This window comes from Grammomys surdaster, unplaced genomic scaffold (genome assembly GCF_004785775.1).
Source record: "Grammomys surdaster isolate TR1022 unplaced genomic scaffold, NIH_TR_1.0 206, whole genome shotgun sequence".
NCBI lineage: Eukaryota > Metazoa > Chordata > Mammalia > Rodentia > Muridae > Grammomys > Grammomys surdaster.
In genome coordinates this window covers 7,395,665-7,406,770 of record NW_021604651.1, presented here as the reverse complement: position 1 = coordinate 7,406,770, position 11,106 = coordinate 7,395,665, and the positions used below count along the sequence as shown (strand labels likewise).

The 11,106-nt window shown below is 44.8% G+C and overlaps 1 protein-coding gene across 2 annotated transcripts in view; it reads left to right on the top strand.

The window, feature by feature from the left end:
• The first annotated feature begins 654 nt into the window (after positions 1 to 654).
• The window catches only part of Cgnl1 (cingulin like 1), a 103,675-nt gene continuing 93,223 nt past the window's right edge, over positions 655 to 11,106 (top strand). For both annotated transcript variants that reach the window (XM_028771380.1, XM_028771379.1), the window contains exons 1-3: positions 655 to 2,242; positions 3,188 to 3,282; positions 5,056 to 5,161. In XM_028771380.1, the coding sequence (XP_028627213.1) occupies positions 665 to 2,242; positions 3,188 to 3,282; positions 5,056 to 5,161 (1,779 nt within the window). In that variant the 5' untranslated portion in view covers positions 655 to 664. The remainder of the gene's footprint in view (positions 2,243 to 3,187; positions 3,283 to 5,055; positions 5,162 to 11,106) is intronic.

Sequence of the window (11,106 nt, the reverse complement as noted above, 5' to 3'; positions counted from 1 at the left end):
GCTTGCTGTCAATCCTAGTGACCTGGGGACTAAGTAGTAGAAGGTGAGACCTGACTTCTGCATGTTGTCTTCTGGTCATATTCTTACTGTGCCACACATGCATCTACACACATGTACACACATATGCATACACAAGATAAATGACAAAGATTTTAAAGTTAGGTGTTCATTAGAAAGGGCTGATGGCATTTTGAGAGGAAAATTGACAGAGGAAGGGAAGACTGAAGATGAGCCTCTGATTTCCTTTAGCTTTTAACTATTTTCATGGAAAAGTACCTTGCTCTTAATGGCTGGCAACCAGAACACCCTCTTGGTTAAAGATAAATAGGATAAAGTGTGAGGAAACCTACTAAGGGAAAAATTGACCAGAATGGCTGGAAACTAGAGGGGAGTTCTGCCAGAGGTGAGGTCATTACACCAGAGACTGCCCTCAGGCCAGGACTGTAGCCAGTGCTGGCAAGCCAGTCATCACACGGGCTCAAGGACATCCAGAAAGGAGTGCAGGACGGGGCAGTGATCAGCCATGGGTTCTGAAGTCTCTAAATCATGTCCAGCTGGCTTTGAACCCTGACATTTCCCCCTTTTAATTATCCCAGACTTTGCCTGAACAGATGGGATCCTGATGTAATGTCCTCTTCCCTCCCGCCAGCTGGGACAGTGAACCATGGAGCTGTATTTTGGTGAATACCAACATGTACAGCAGGAATACGGGGTCCACCTCCGACTTGCCAGTGATGACACTCCAAAGCCAAGGAATTCCCAGACCTCAAAGGCAGGCTCCTATGGTGTCAGTATCAGAGTCCAGGGAATTGATGGCCACCCTTACATAGTCCTGAATAACACTGAACGGTGTCTAGCAGGCACACCTTTCCCTGAAAAAGGGGCATCGTTTCCATCTTCAATGATAAATAACCTGTCCCTACATCCAAGCAACGGGACCGTGTTAAAGGAGAGCACTCCAGAAGAACTGCAGCTTCCAGAAAACCCATACCTGCAAACCAGCACGATAAGAGGCCAGAAGCTGTTTTCTCTCCATGAGGGTAGGAATGGAGTTCTAGAACGCAAAGATGGGCCCACAAAGCTACCCCACGTGCTCAACTTTCAGAGGCACCCTGAGCTTCTGCAGCCATATGACCCAGAAAAGAATGAGGTGAATTCAAAGACGCATCACCCTTCTGAGAGTCCCTGGCTGAGAAATGCAACAGAGGAAGGGGCCCACTGTAAGAAGTCCCGGAGCTGCTTTCCCAAACCCTGCGGTTCCCAGTCCAACAGCCCTACTTCGGAAGATTTAGCCAAGACCAACATGACAGCAATCCGTCTCTGCAGCTCCGTGGTCATAGAAGACCCCCAAAAGCAGACCTCAGTGTGTGTGAACGTTCAGAGGTGTGCCAAGGAGGGGATGGGAGAGGAGACCCTTTCCCCTCGACGGAAGTCTCCAACTGCCCCCAGCCCACAGGCTTACTCTGAAACCAAGAAAAGTAGGCCAGATGTACTACCCTTCCGGCGACAAGATTCCGCGGGACCCATCCTGGATGGAGCTCGGTCACGCAGATCCTCTTCGTCATCCACGACTCCCACTTCAGCCACTTCCTTGTACAAATTTTTACTTGATGATCAGGAATGTGCCATCCATGCTGACAGCGTCAACCGCCATGAAAACAGAAGGTATATTCCATTCTTGCCAGGAACTGGGCGGGACATCGACACCTGCTCAATTCCTGGTGTGGACCAGTTAATTGAAAAATTTGACCAAAAGCCTGGCCTTCAGAGAAGAGGACGGTCTGGGAAGAGAAACAGGATCAATCCCGACGACAGGAAAAGATCCCGAAGTGTAGATAGTGCCTTTCCATTTGGTCTCCAGGGAAATGCAGAATACCTCACAGAGTTCAGCAGGAATCTGGGCAAGTCTAGCGAACACCTCCTTCGGCCATCCCAGGTCTTCCCGCAGAGGTCAGTGGGCCAGGAGCACCGTGGGAGGCACAGCCCCAGCACACTAGCAAAGCTGCAGGGCGCCCACCCCAAGCCTCCCCTGCAGAACAAAGATGGGAAAGTTCTGAACAAAGAAAATCAGGAAAACATGGGGGCATGTGCTCCCTCCCTTCCAGCACAGAATAAAAAAGAGGAAGAAATCAAAATAGCCACTGCCACGTTGATGTTACAGAACCGGGCTGTGGCTGCCACATCTGATTCCGGTGCCAAGAAAATTTCAGTGAAGACATTTCCTTCCGACTCTAGTACTCAGGTAACACCCTGTTCAAAGTGGCCTAAGCAATGTACCTAGGAATGAGTGTCCTACATCTTGAATCAATAACAGTACATTTGATGATGTTGTGTGTGTAAGTACACATTTGTACACGTATTTAGGTGTGCAGGCACATGTGTGTGTGGAAGGGCATAGGTTAGCATCAGGTGTCTTCCTCTGTCGCCCTCCACCTTACTTTTTGAGATGAGATCTCTCATAGAACCTGGTGCTCACTGATGCAGCTACATTTTCTCACCTGCCCCGTGCTGGGATGTTAGTCATCTCCAGTGCCTGGCCTTTACACGTGTGCTGGGGATTGAACTCAGAGCCCTTGCACATTTTGCATTATTATTTTTATTAAGATTATGTCCCACTACCAACGATATAGCTTTCTAGGTTACTCTGAGTGCAACTGGGTTCACTCTGCACACTTCCCTGTCGAATAGTACAGAGAGAGCCATTTCTCTTTAAGAGTGTGACATCAGGATGTATATAGACTGAGTTTTAACACATAGGTTCTGAGAAGAGTCCATAGAAGTGACTGGATTGGTTTCTAGTCTGAAAAATTAGGTTAATCCTAATTTAGGTCAATTACAAAGTGATAGATTCTAAGTGGTACACTGAGTGTTTTGACAGTAGTAGTAAAAAAATAATAATCGCAGTAATAAAACAGTGATAAGGCTGGTAAGTTCCAGGCGTTATGATATTGTAGCATGGCACCAGCTGTGTGAGCACTGCTATTAACCCTCAGTTGGCACTGAGGAAGTCCAGGGAATGTGAAGTCCCTCACCCAAGGATCCAAAGCTCAGCGCTGCTGGGCTGAGGATACTGACCATACCAGTTGATTTTGGAAAGGAGTGCACTAGAAGCCTCTGCTTCAAGGTTGTTGCATCTTCCTGGGAGTGTCACCATCCTGGTCTAATAACATACTTTATTATGTTCCAGGCCACACCAGATCTCTTAAAGGGCCAGCAGGAGCTCACACAACAAACCAACGAGGAGACCGCCAAGCAGATCCTTTATAATTACCTCAAAGAAGGGTGGGTGGTTTTCCTTAAAGAACAAAGTCATTGCTGTTTCTAACAGGGCTCTTGACTTTGTATTTGGGGCTTTATTTTTAATTTTTACTCCCTGAGCCATTGGAGGGCTCTGTCTCTATGGATGCAGCTTCAAACTAGGTGTAGGGGACAGGGAAGGGCATTCTTTAAAAAGCAATGACAAAAATATGGAGATTTTGTATTTGTGTGTATGTGTGGCTGTGATGTGTGCATATGTGTGCATGTGTGTACAGGTACATTCAACATCCGTGCCCACATGAGGGTCAGAGGTCAAAGCCAGGTATCCTCTATTGCCCTCCACCTTGATTCTTTTGAGACAAGATCTCTCACTGGACCTGGAACTCCAATTTTCTGCTAGCATAGCTAGCCAGCAAGGCCCTAGGATTTGCCTCCAAACGCTGGGGCTGCTTTTATGTGTGTGCTGGGATCCAAATTCAGGAGTTAACTCACTGACTCATACTCTTTGCCTTAAATCAATGTTTTAAAAAGAACCTTTATTGCATCAAAACAAGTTCAGAGATGAGGAGATCTACCAGTGTGTCAGTGTTGAGCTGGCTCAGCCCCACCACGAGGTCTTCCATGCCTCCAGCGCCTTCTCCTCCCTTATTGGAAGTTACAAACAGAATCTTGTCCTTTCCCCGGAGAGAGGCCTGCTCCAGGCCTGGGCTTCCAGGATTGTTAAGCACGTCAAGCATCTCAGAGCAGGGTGTTTGCCTTTCTTATCTTGAGAGACTTGTCCTAGCCACTTGGGTTCTCTGCCCAAACAGGCTCTGCAGTAAGAGGGACTGAAGATCCGGCACCTGAGACAGGCAGCTGTCAACACTGGCTGTTTGTCTTCTGTGATTTATGAGTGGCTTGTCAGCATGACAGAGCTGACAAAGTGGGTTCAAAATACAACCCAAGGGCATAAAAATGACCACAGAGTTTTAAAATACTGCCTGGGAAGGGCTTCACCTGTAAAATTAAGGGAGAGGAACTTTTGGTTTCTAAACTCCTTTTCCTTCCCTTCCCTCTCTTTCTCCCTGCCTCCTCTCTTCTCTTCTTTCTTCTTCCCCCTCCTCCTCTTCCTCCTCCTCCTCTCCCTCCTCTACCTCTTTCCCCCTTCACCTTCCTCCCCCTTCTCCCGGTTTCTTCATCCTCCTCTCCTACCTTTCCCCTCTCTTCCCTTTCCTTCTCATTTGATTTGTTGAAAGACGAGTATAAGACAGAAGTTTGCAGCAGGTGCCTGTTTAAAGAATTTTATTTTAAATCCTTTAATTGCCAGGGGTGTGGTAAAACGGTCTTATTAACTGCGGAAGTGCAGGCAAAGCACTGCTGTTGGGCAGTTTTGGCTTTGGGGCGTCTTTTTCCAAAACATAGGCTATGTAACTTAAAGGTGTGTGTGTGTGTGTGTGTGTGTGTGTGTGTGTGTGTGTGTGTGTGAGAGAGAGAGAGAGAGAGAGAGAGAGAGAGAGATTCCTTTTGGAGCAGATATGAGTGTACTTGACATGAAATATGAGTAAGCGGGAGCTTACTGTATTTTCGCGGAGCTTGATTGTGATTGGGCATCTGCCATGAACAGATATTTGGATATGAACATCTATGTCTCGGGTTGAGTGGTAATGGATGCCCTTCCCTCCTGCCCATCAAACACTGGCTCTGTCTGAAGCCTCAGTGTACTCCGGCCACTTGCAGGGGCTTGTGATGTGCGTGTGCAGGCATTTGGGACATTTTGAGGCTGGCCCTCTTGACGTCCTCTCTGCTGCTGTCCTGCAGAGGCACAGACAACGAGGATGTCACCAAAAGGAAAGTGAACCTGGTCTTTGAGAAAATCCAGACTTTGAAGTCCAGAGCAGCAGGGAGTGCACAAGGATACAATCAGGTAAGTCATGTTTTTTGTATTTGCAAGGCGTGTTGAACACAAAATGTGGAGAGGGACTGGTTTCTTCAGCTGTCTGTCTGTTGGTGCAGTGAGTGGGATTCCCTCTCAAGCAGCAAGTGGTGCCTCAGACAAATACCCAGGCTTTAAACACAGGATAAACATCCTAATCCAAAATACCCTGAGACCGGAAGCTTCAGTGTTGATGTGGTAGGTGTGGAAAGGTCAACACTGCCCACATGCAGAAACATGGACATAAACTTCTTCTCATGTAGAAAGCTAAAAAAAACAATGAAACCACCTCTGGGGTCTGTGTATTAGAAATATGTGTGGTTTAAATGAATTTTAAACTTTTACTTGTCTTCATAAAATATCTTATTATATGCATGCAGATATTTCAGTCCCTAAATAATAATCCCAAGTCTGCAATACTTCTAAAGCCAGTCATCACAGCAAAGGTGTCACGACCTGCTGTAGAAACAGAATATTTTTGTGTATCGGCTACTGTCTTCTCTAGCACTCAGCATACCTGTGACTATGTTGTGAGGGTAAAGGTGAGGGTGGTGGTGTCTCTGTGTGTGTGAATGTATACACACACACACACACACACACACACACAACCATTTTTCTGACTTGGGAACTTAAAATTTGTTTATACACAGCTTTCAGGAGATATACCTAATTTTTCTTTTCATTAAAAAGTATTCTTTGGCTGGGCGGTGGTGGCACACGCCTTTAATCCCAGTACTTGGGAGGCAGAGGCAGGCAGATTTCTGAGTTCGAGAGTTCAAAGCTAGCCTGGTCTACAGAGTGAGTTCCAGGACAGCCAGGGCTACACAGAGAAACCCTGTCTCGAAAAAAACAAAACAAAACAAAACCAAAAACAAAAGAAAAGAAAAAAGAAAAAATATTCTTTGGCAATTTCATAGATGTACATATATGAATATATTTTAGCATATTAGTATAGTAGAAGATATTTATATGTATATAATTTTAGTTGTTTTTTACACCCGATCCTTCTCTCTGATAACTCTGATTTGTCTCAGACTCACAGAGAGCTGTCTGCCTGTGCCTCCAGAGTGCTGCTGAGATTGACTGTCTTCTATCTCTTGATATCAATTTAATATTTTTTGGTAAAGCATTTAAATTTAAATCGTATCTACTATTCTTGTCTTTTATTCACTTGCATGTTCTGGGGAGGACATAGCCTTTAGACTTGATATTAAGATTGCGTCATTACAGATTATGGACTTGGGGCAGTCAGCCGGAACTGGGGATGTCAGTATATCCCTTCTGCAAATAAGATGTCTGAGGCCAGAGTGTTCTTTGTTAGAAGGCAGGAAGGCAGGCATTCTATGTTGAAAGAGCAACACAGACAATATTAAGCATTTTGAGTTTGCCATGTTTATGTTTCTTAAGGTAATTTTATGTGGTAGTCTGTGGGAAGAGCAAGATAGGATGTCTCCATTCTAGGCTATTGTGAAAGACATTTTTATTTTCTTTCAAGACATCGTCATGTAGCTAAAGCTGGCGTAGAACTTGTGATTCTCTTGCTCCTAGCTCAGGAGTGCTAGGATTACAGGTGTGTACTACCCATCCAGTTATATGGTGCTGGGGATGGAACTCTGGGCTTCATCTATGCCTGGCAAATACTCTACCAATGGAATTGCATCCCTAGGCCCAGGAATGGATTTCAGACAGACACACATGCTATTACATTACCTAAGTCATTCCTTTTGTTGCTTCTAGCAAGATTAGTTAAGGAGCCCTGTTGGCTTGAGGGAGGGAGGATGAGATCTCTGGCACTGCACAGTGTCTGACTTTAATTGCTAAAGTTTCTCTCCCCCCACCCCCCTTCTTGTGTTCTGAATCTAATGCTTTGCTGGCAACATTTTGGAGTTTTATCTTTTGGGAGGGGGATGTTAAGTGATTCCCTAGTAGAGACTGTTAAGAGTGTTTTCTCTGCGGACTGAGACCATCTTGGAACCAACATAGTAGATAGGGACTTTGTTTTTCTTTCCTTTTGTTTCTTCTCCTTCTCTTATTCCCTGTTTCCTTCTCCCTTCCTTCCCTCCCTTTCCTCAGTATGTGATTCTCCCACTGCGCTGGATTTAGATTCTAAATTGGACGCTGTCATTCCACTGGAACAACTTGCCATGCCTGTGATTTTGCTGTGGGCTCTCCTCCTGTCCCCGCAGGTCCCCGCAGGTCCCCGCATTGGTGAGAAGGGCCTCTTCTTGGCTTATGATATGCAACCCACACCTGCATCAGCAGCTTTCGAGCCAAGACTCTGCATCATATAGCTTAGGTTCCTGCTTTTATCTCCTTGCCTTGCCACTTAGCTGTAGGATTTTAGCCAATTCCCCTTGAGAGCTTCATCCTGTTATCACTTCCATGGTGGTAGAAAAGAAACCAGAACCTCTGAGATTCACTGTCAGATCAGACAAGATGCCTCCAGACTGACTTTTTAATCTGGCCCCTCTTTCTTGGTGGAAAGGCAGGAATTAGATGGAGAAAGCCAATTTGGCCCAAATGCATTTATTTGCATTTGCTGACAGGACTATGTGGAAGGTTGGGGATGAGCATCTACCAGGCAGTCCTAGAGCATTAGTCCCCAGGGCAAGGGAGGTTTAGAAATAGAGTGTCCGGCTGCATGAAGACACAGGCTCCCAGAGAACATCACCCAACAGGTGTTTCTTTGATAAATACTTTTTTGCTTGTTTATTGGGATCAAACTTAAGAGTAAAATGCACGAGTCATAACTGTGTAGTTTGCTAGGTTTTTAACATAGATTTACAACTGTGTAAATCCTACATTAATCACAGGCACGGTGCTCCCCTCACCTGGGAGTTACCCTGTGTGCAAACAAGTCCTCCTTCTTGAGGTAATCCTATTGTGACACTGACAGCCTAGATTAATTTTTCTTAAATTTCAATTTAACCAATTGGTTACCTGATTATTGTCTTTGTGGTGTTATCTCTTCAATATTGTGTCAGTGAAGTTCACTAATGTTACATTTATTAGTAAGCATTTTATATTACACACTAGTGTGTGTGTGTGTGTGTGTGTGTGTGTGTACTTAGTGTGTTTCTGGGGAATATTTCTGGCTTGGGACTCTTAGTGATAAAGCTACGGTGAACATTGAACATTATTGTACGTACACTCATTGTATGTACTATAGGACACTCACACCCGCAGTGCACGCAAGGCCTGGGTAGCACCCTCTGTTCCCTTGCATGGGTTCTATGACTGTATGTTCCATACAGGTTGAAGTACTAGAGCTTTAGCATAAGCTCTGAGATCTGGTAATGTCTATCTTCTGACTCTATATTTTTCTTCTTTTTATTCTAGTCTCTCACCTTTCCATACAAATGCTAGATTTTCCAGAAGTGGGGGTGGGGTAGGCAGAGCTGAGGAGATGGCTCAAGGGTAAATAGTGGGCTCTTGTAGAGGACCTAAGCTTGGTTCTTAGCACCTACGTCATGTGCTTCACACTGCAACTCCAGCACCAGGGGATCAGACACCCTGGCTCAGGAAACATATGTACACATATGTATACATGTGCACCATACACACATACACATAATTAAAATAATAATAATAATAACAGCAATAAATCTTTAATAAAAAGCAAGGAGAAGAGAGAGAGAAACAAGGACTCTTTTTTTTCTTTTTCTTTTTTTTTTTTCTAGACAGGGTTTCTCTGTATAGTCCTGGCTGTCCTGGAACTCACTCTGTAGACCAGGCTAGCCTCAAACTCAGAAATCCGCCTGCCTCTGCCTCCCAAGTGCTGGGATTAAAGGTGTGCACTGAAACAAGGACTCTTGTCTGGGGTTACACTGGATCTGCATATCCCTTTGTCTAGGATGCCCTCATTCTGTGGCTGGGTCCCTAAAGAAGCATGAACCACCTCCCATACATTTGTGCCCTCTGCTTCTCCTGTATCTCACGTGTTTTGGTTTGTAGACTTTGCACTTGCGTTCATTCTTGGTGTGTGTCTGTGTTTTTTGCTTAAGGCTGTTTTCTTCCTTCCTGAGGAACAGTTCTACTCTGTCCTGTCATCTTTTCTGCTGGCAATGGGCTTTCTCTGTTTTCTCAGATTGCCCTCTGTTCATCCCTGTGTTCGAGGCTCTCTAGTTCAGGAAGCATTGTTTTATCTGATAGCTTCAGCATCTCCCGTGGTTTCCCTGGAAAGCAGGCAGCGTTCTTAATATTGTTCCGCCGAAACCCATGCATCTTCTGTCCCTCTGCTCTGACTGTTTGTTCTTCCACTCTCGGAAGTTTGAGTGTGGTGTGCCCGAGCACAGCCTCCTGTGTTTAGCCTGAGCTCTTGACCAGGTCTCTGGTGCTCATCATATCTGAAGCACTCTGGCCATATGCTTTGAATATCATTATTACATTCTGTTCTCCTCAGAGTCCAGTTGCATGTATTTTAATTTTTTTTTTATGTTCTCTCTTGTTCTGTGTGTCGCATGAGTGTTTGTGTGTGTGTGTGTATCTGTCTGTGGTTTCATTTGGTCTCTCTCTGTCTCTGTGTTTCTGTCTCTCTCTCAATTTTTTTTTTTTTTTTTTTTTGAGACAGTATCTCACTATGCAGCTCTGGCTGTCCTGGAACTCACTCTGTAGACCAGGCTGGCCTCAAACTCAGGGCAATCTACTTGCTTCTGCCTCCCAAGTACTGAGATTAAAGCCATGCACTTTTCTCTTAATGTTTAAAATTCATTGACTTTGTTTTCTGGGTCTACATTCTAAAGTTAAAGGCTTATTCTTTTAAAATACAAACACCCTCTTCATCCTACTTTAAAGATGATCTTCTTCTTCTCATGTGTGTGCTTGTGGTGTGCATATGTGTATATGTATGTTCATGTGTGTCCGTGTGTGTGCACACAGGGATGTATATAGGTGTGCATGAGTGCACGTATGTGAGGCCCTGAAGTTGATGTAGAGAATCTTCCTGGAGCCCTCTTCCACCGTACTCTATGGGGTTCTCATCAAACCCAGAACTCACTGTATGGCTTATTTTGTTACAGCTCATTCCAGGGATCTTGTTTTTACTTTCCTAGGCTGGGATTACAGGCGAGCCACCCACTGACTCAGCACCCACGTGGGTTTGGGGGATGTAAACTTGAATCCTCTTGCTTGTACAGGCAAGCATTAATTACTGAGCCATCTCCCCAGCCCCCAGGGACCAGTCTTTTAAGAGCCACCTAATGAGTTCTTAAACTTAAGGTATTGTGTTGCCATTCTGAAATGTCCATTTGACCATGTTTCTAGATTCTAACTGGTGTGAGAACCTTTTTTAAAATCCATTTTGTTCACTGTTTTCTGTGTGTTTAAGAATATTGTTTACTGCTCTTTGCCCTCCTTCTCTTCTGGGTCTCTGTTTTCTGTCTGAGTTATCTCCACTTCTGTTGTGCTTCTCTATGATTGGTCAGTTTTTTCTTGCTTCTTTAAACGTCTAGGATTTTCTAAGTGCATGCTGGGTAGTAGATGGCAACTTACACATGTGCTGGATTGTCTTCTCTTCCACCAAAGGGTGTTGAATTTTCTCCTAAGAGCTAAATCATATATGTAGGTCACCGTCACCCTGCAGGTGCTGCTGTTTTAGGCTTTGCTGAGGGTGAGTCTCATTACGTTTTTACCTTTGCTCCTATGGCATGACCCATAGTCCCTTCTCAGATGTCAAGCGACTACCAAGATGCTAGCCAGGCTTTGTCTTGGCTGAGTTGTACTCCATTGTCTGCAGCTCAGCATGACCTGTGGTGGCTGCTTGCCTTCTTTATCTCTCAGACACTTTTTTCTGATGAACTTTTGGGACCTTGCCTTGCTTACACTATAGCTTAGGAATCATCTAAGAAACCAGAAAGGTGTGTTTTTTAAAATAGCTTTTTCTGTGGTGTTCTTACTTCTCTAATACCCTTACCCCAAGGCTGATATTTTGCTTATAA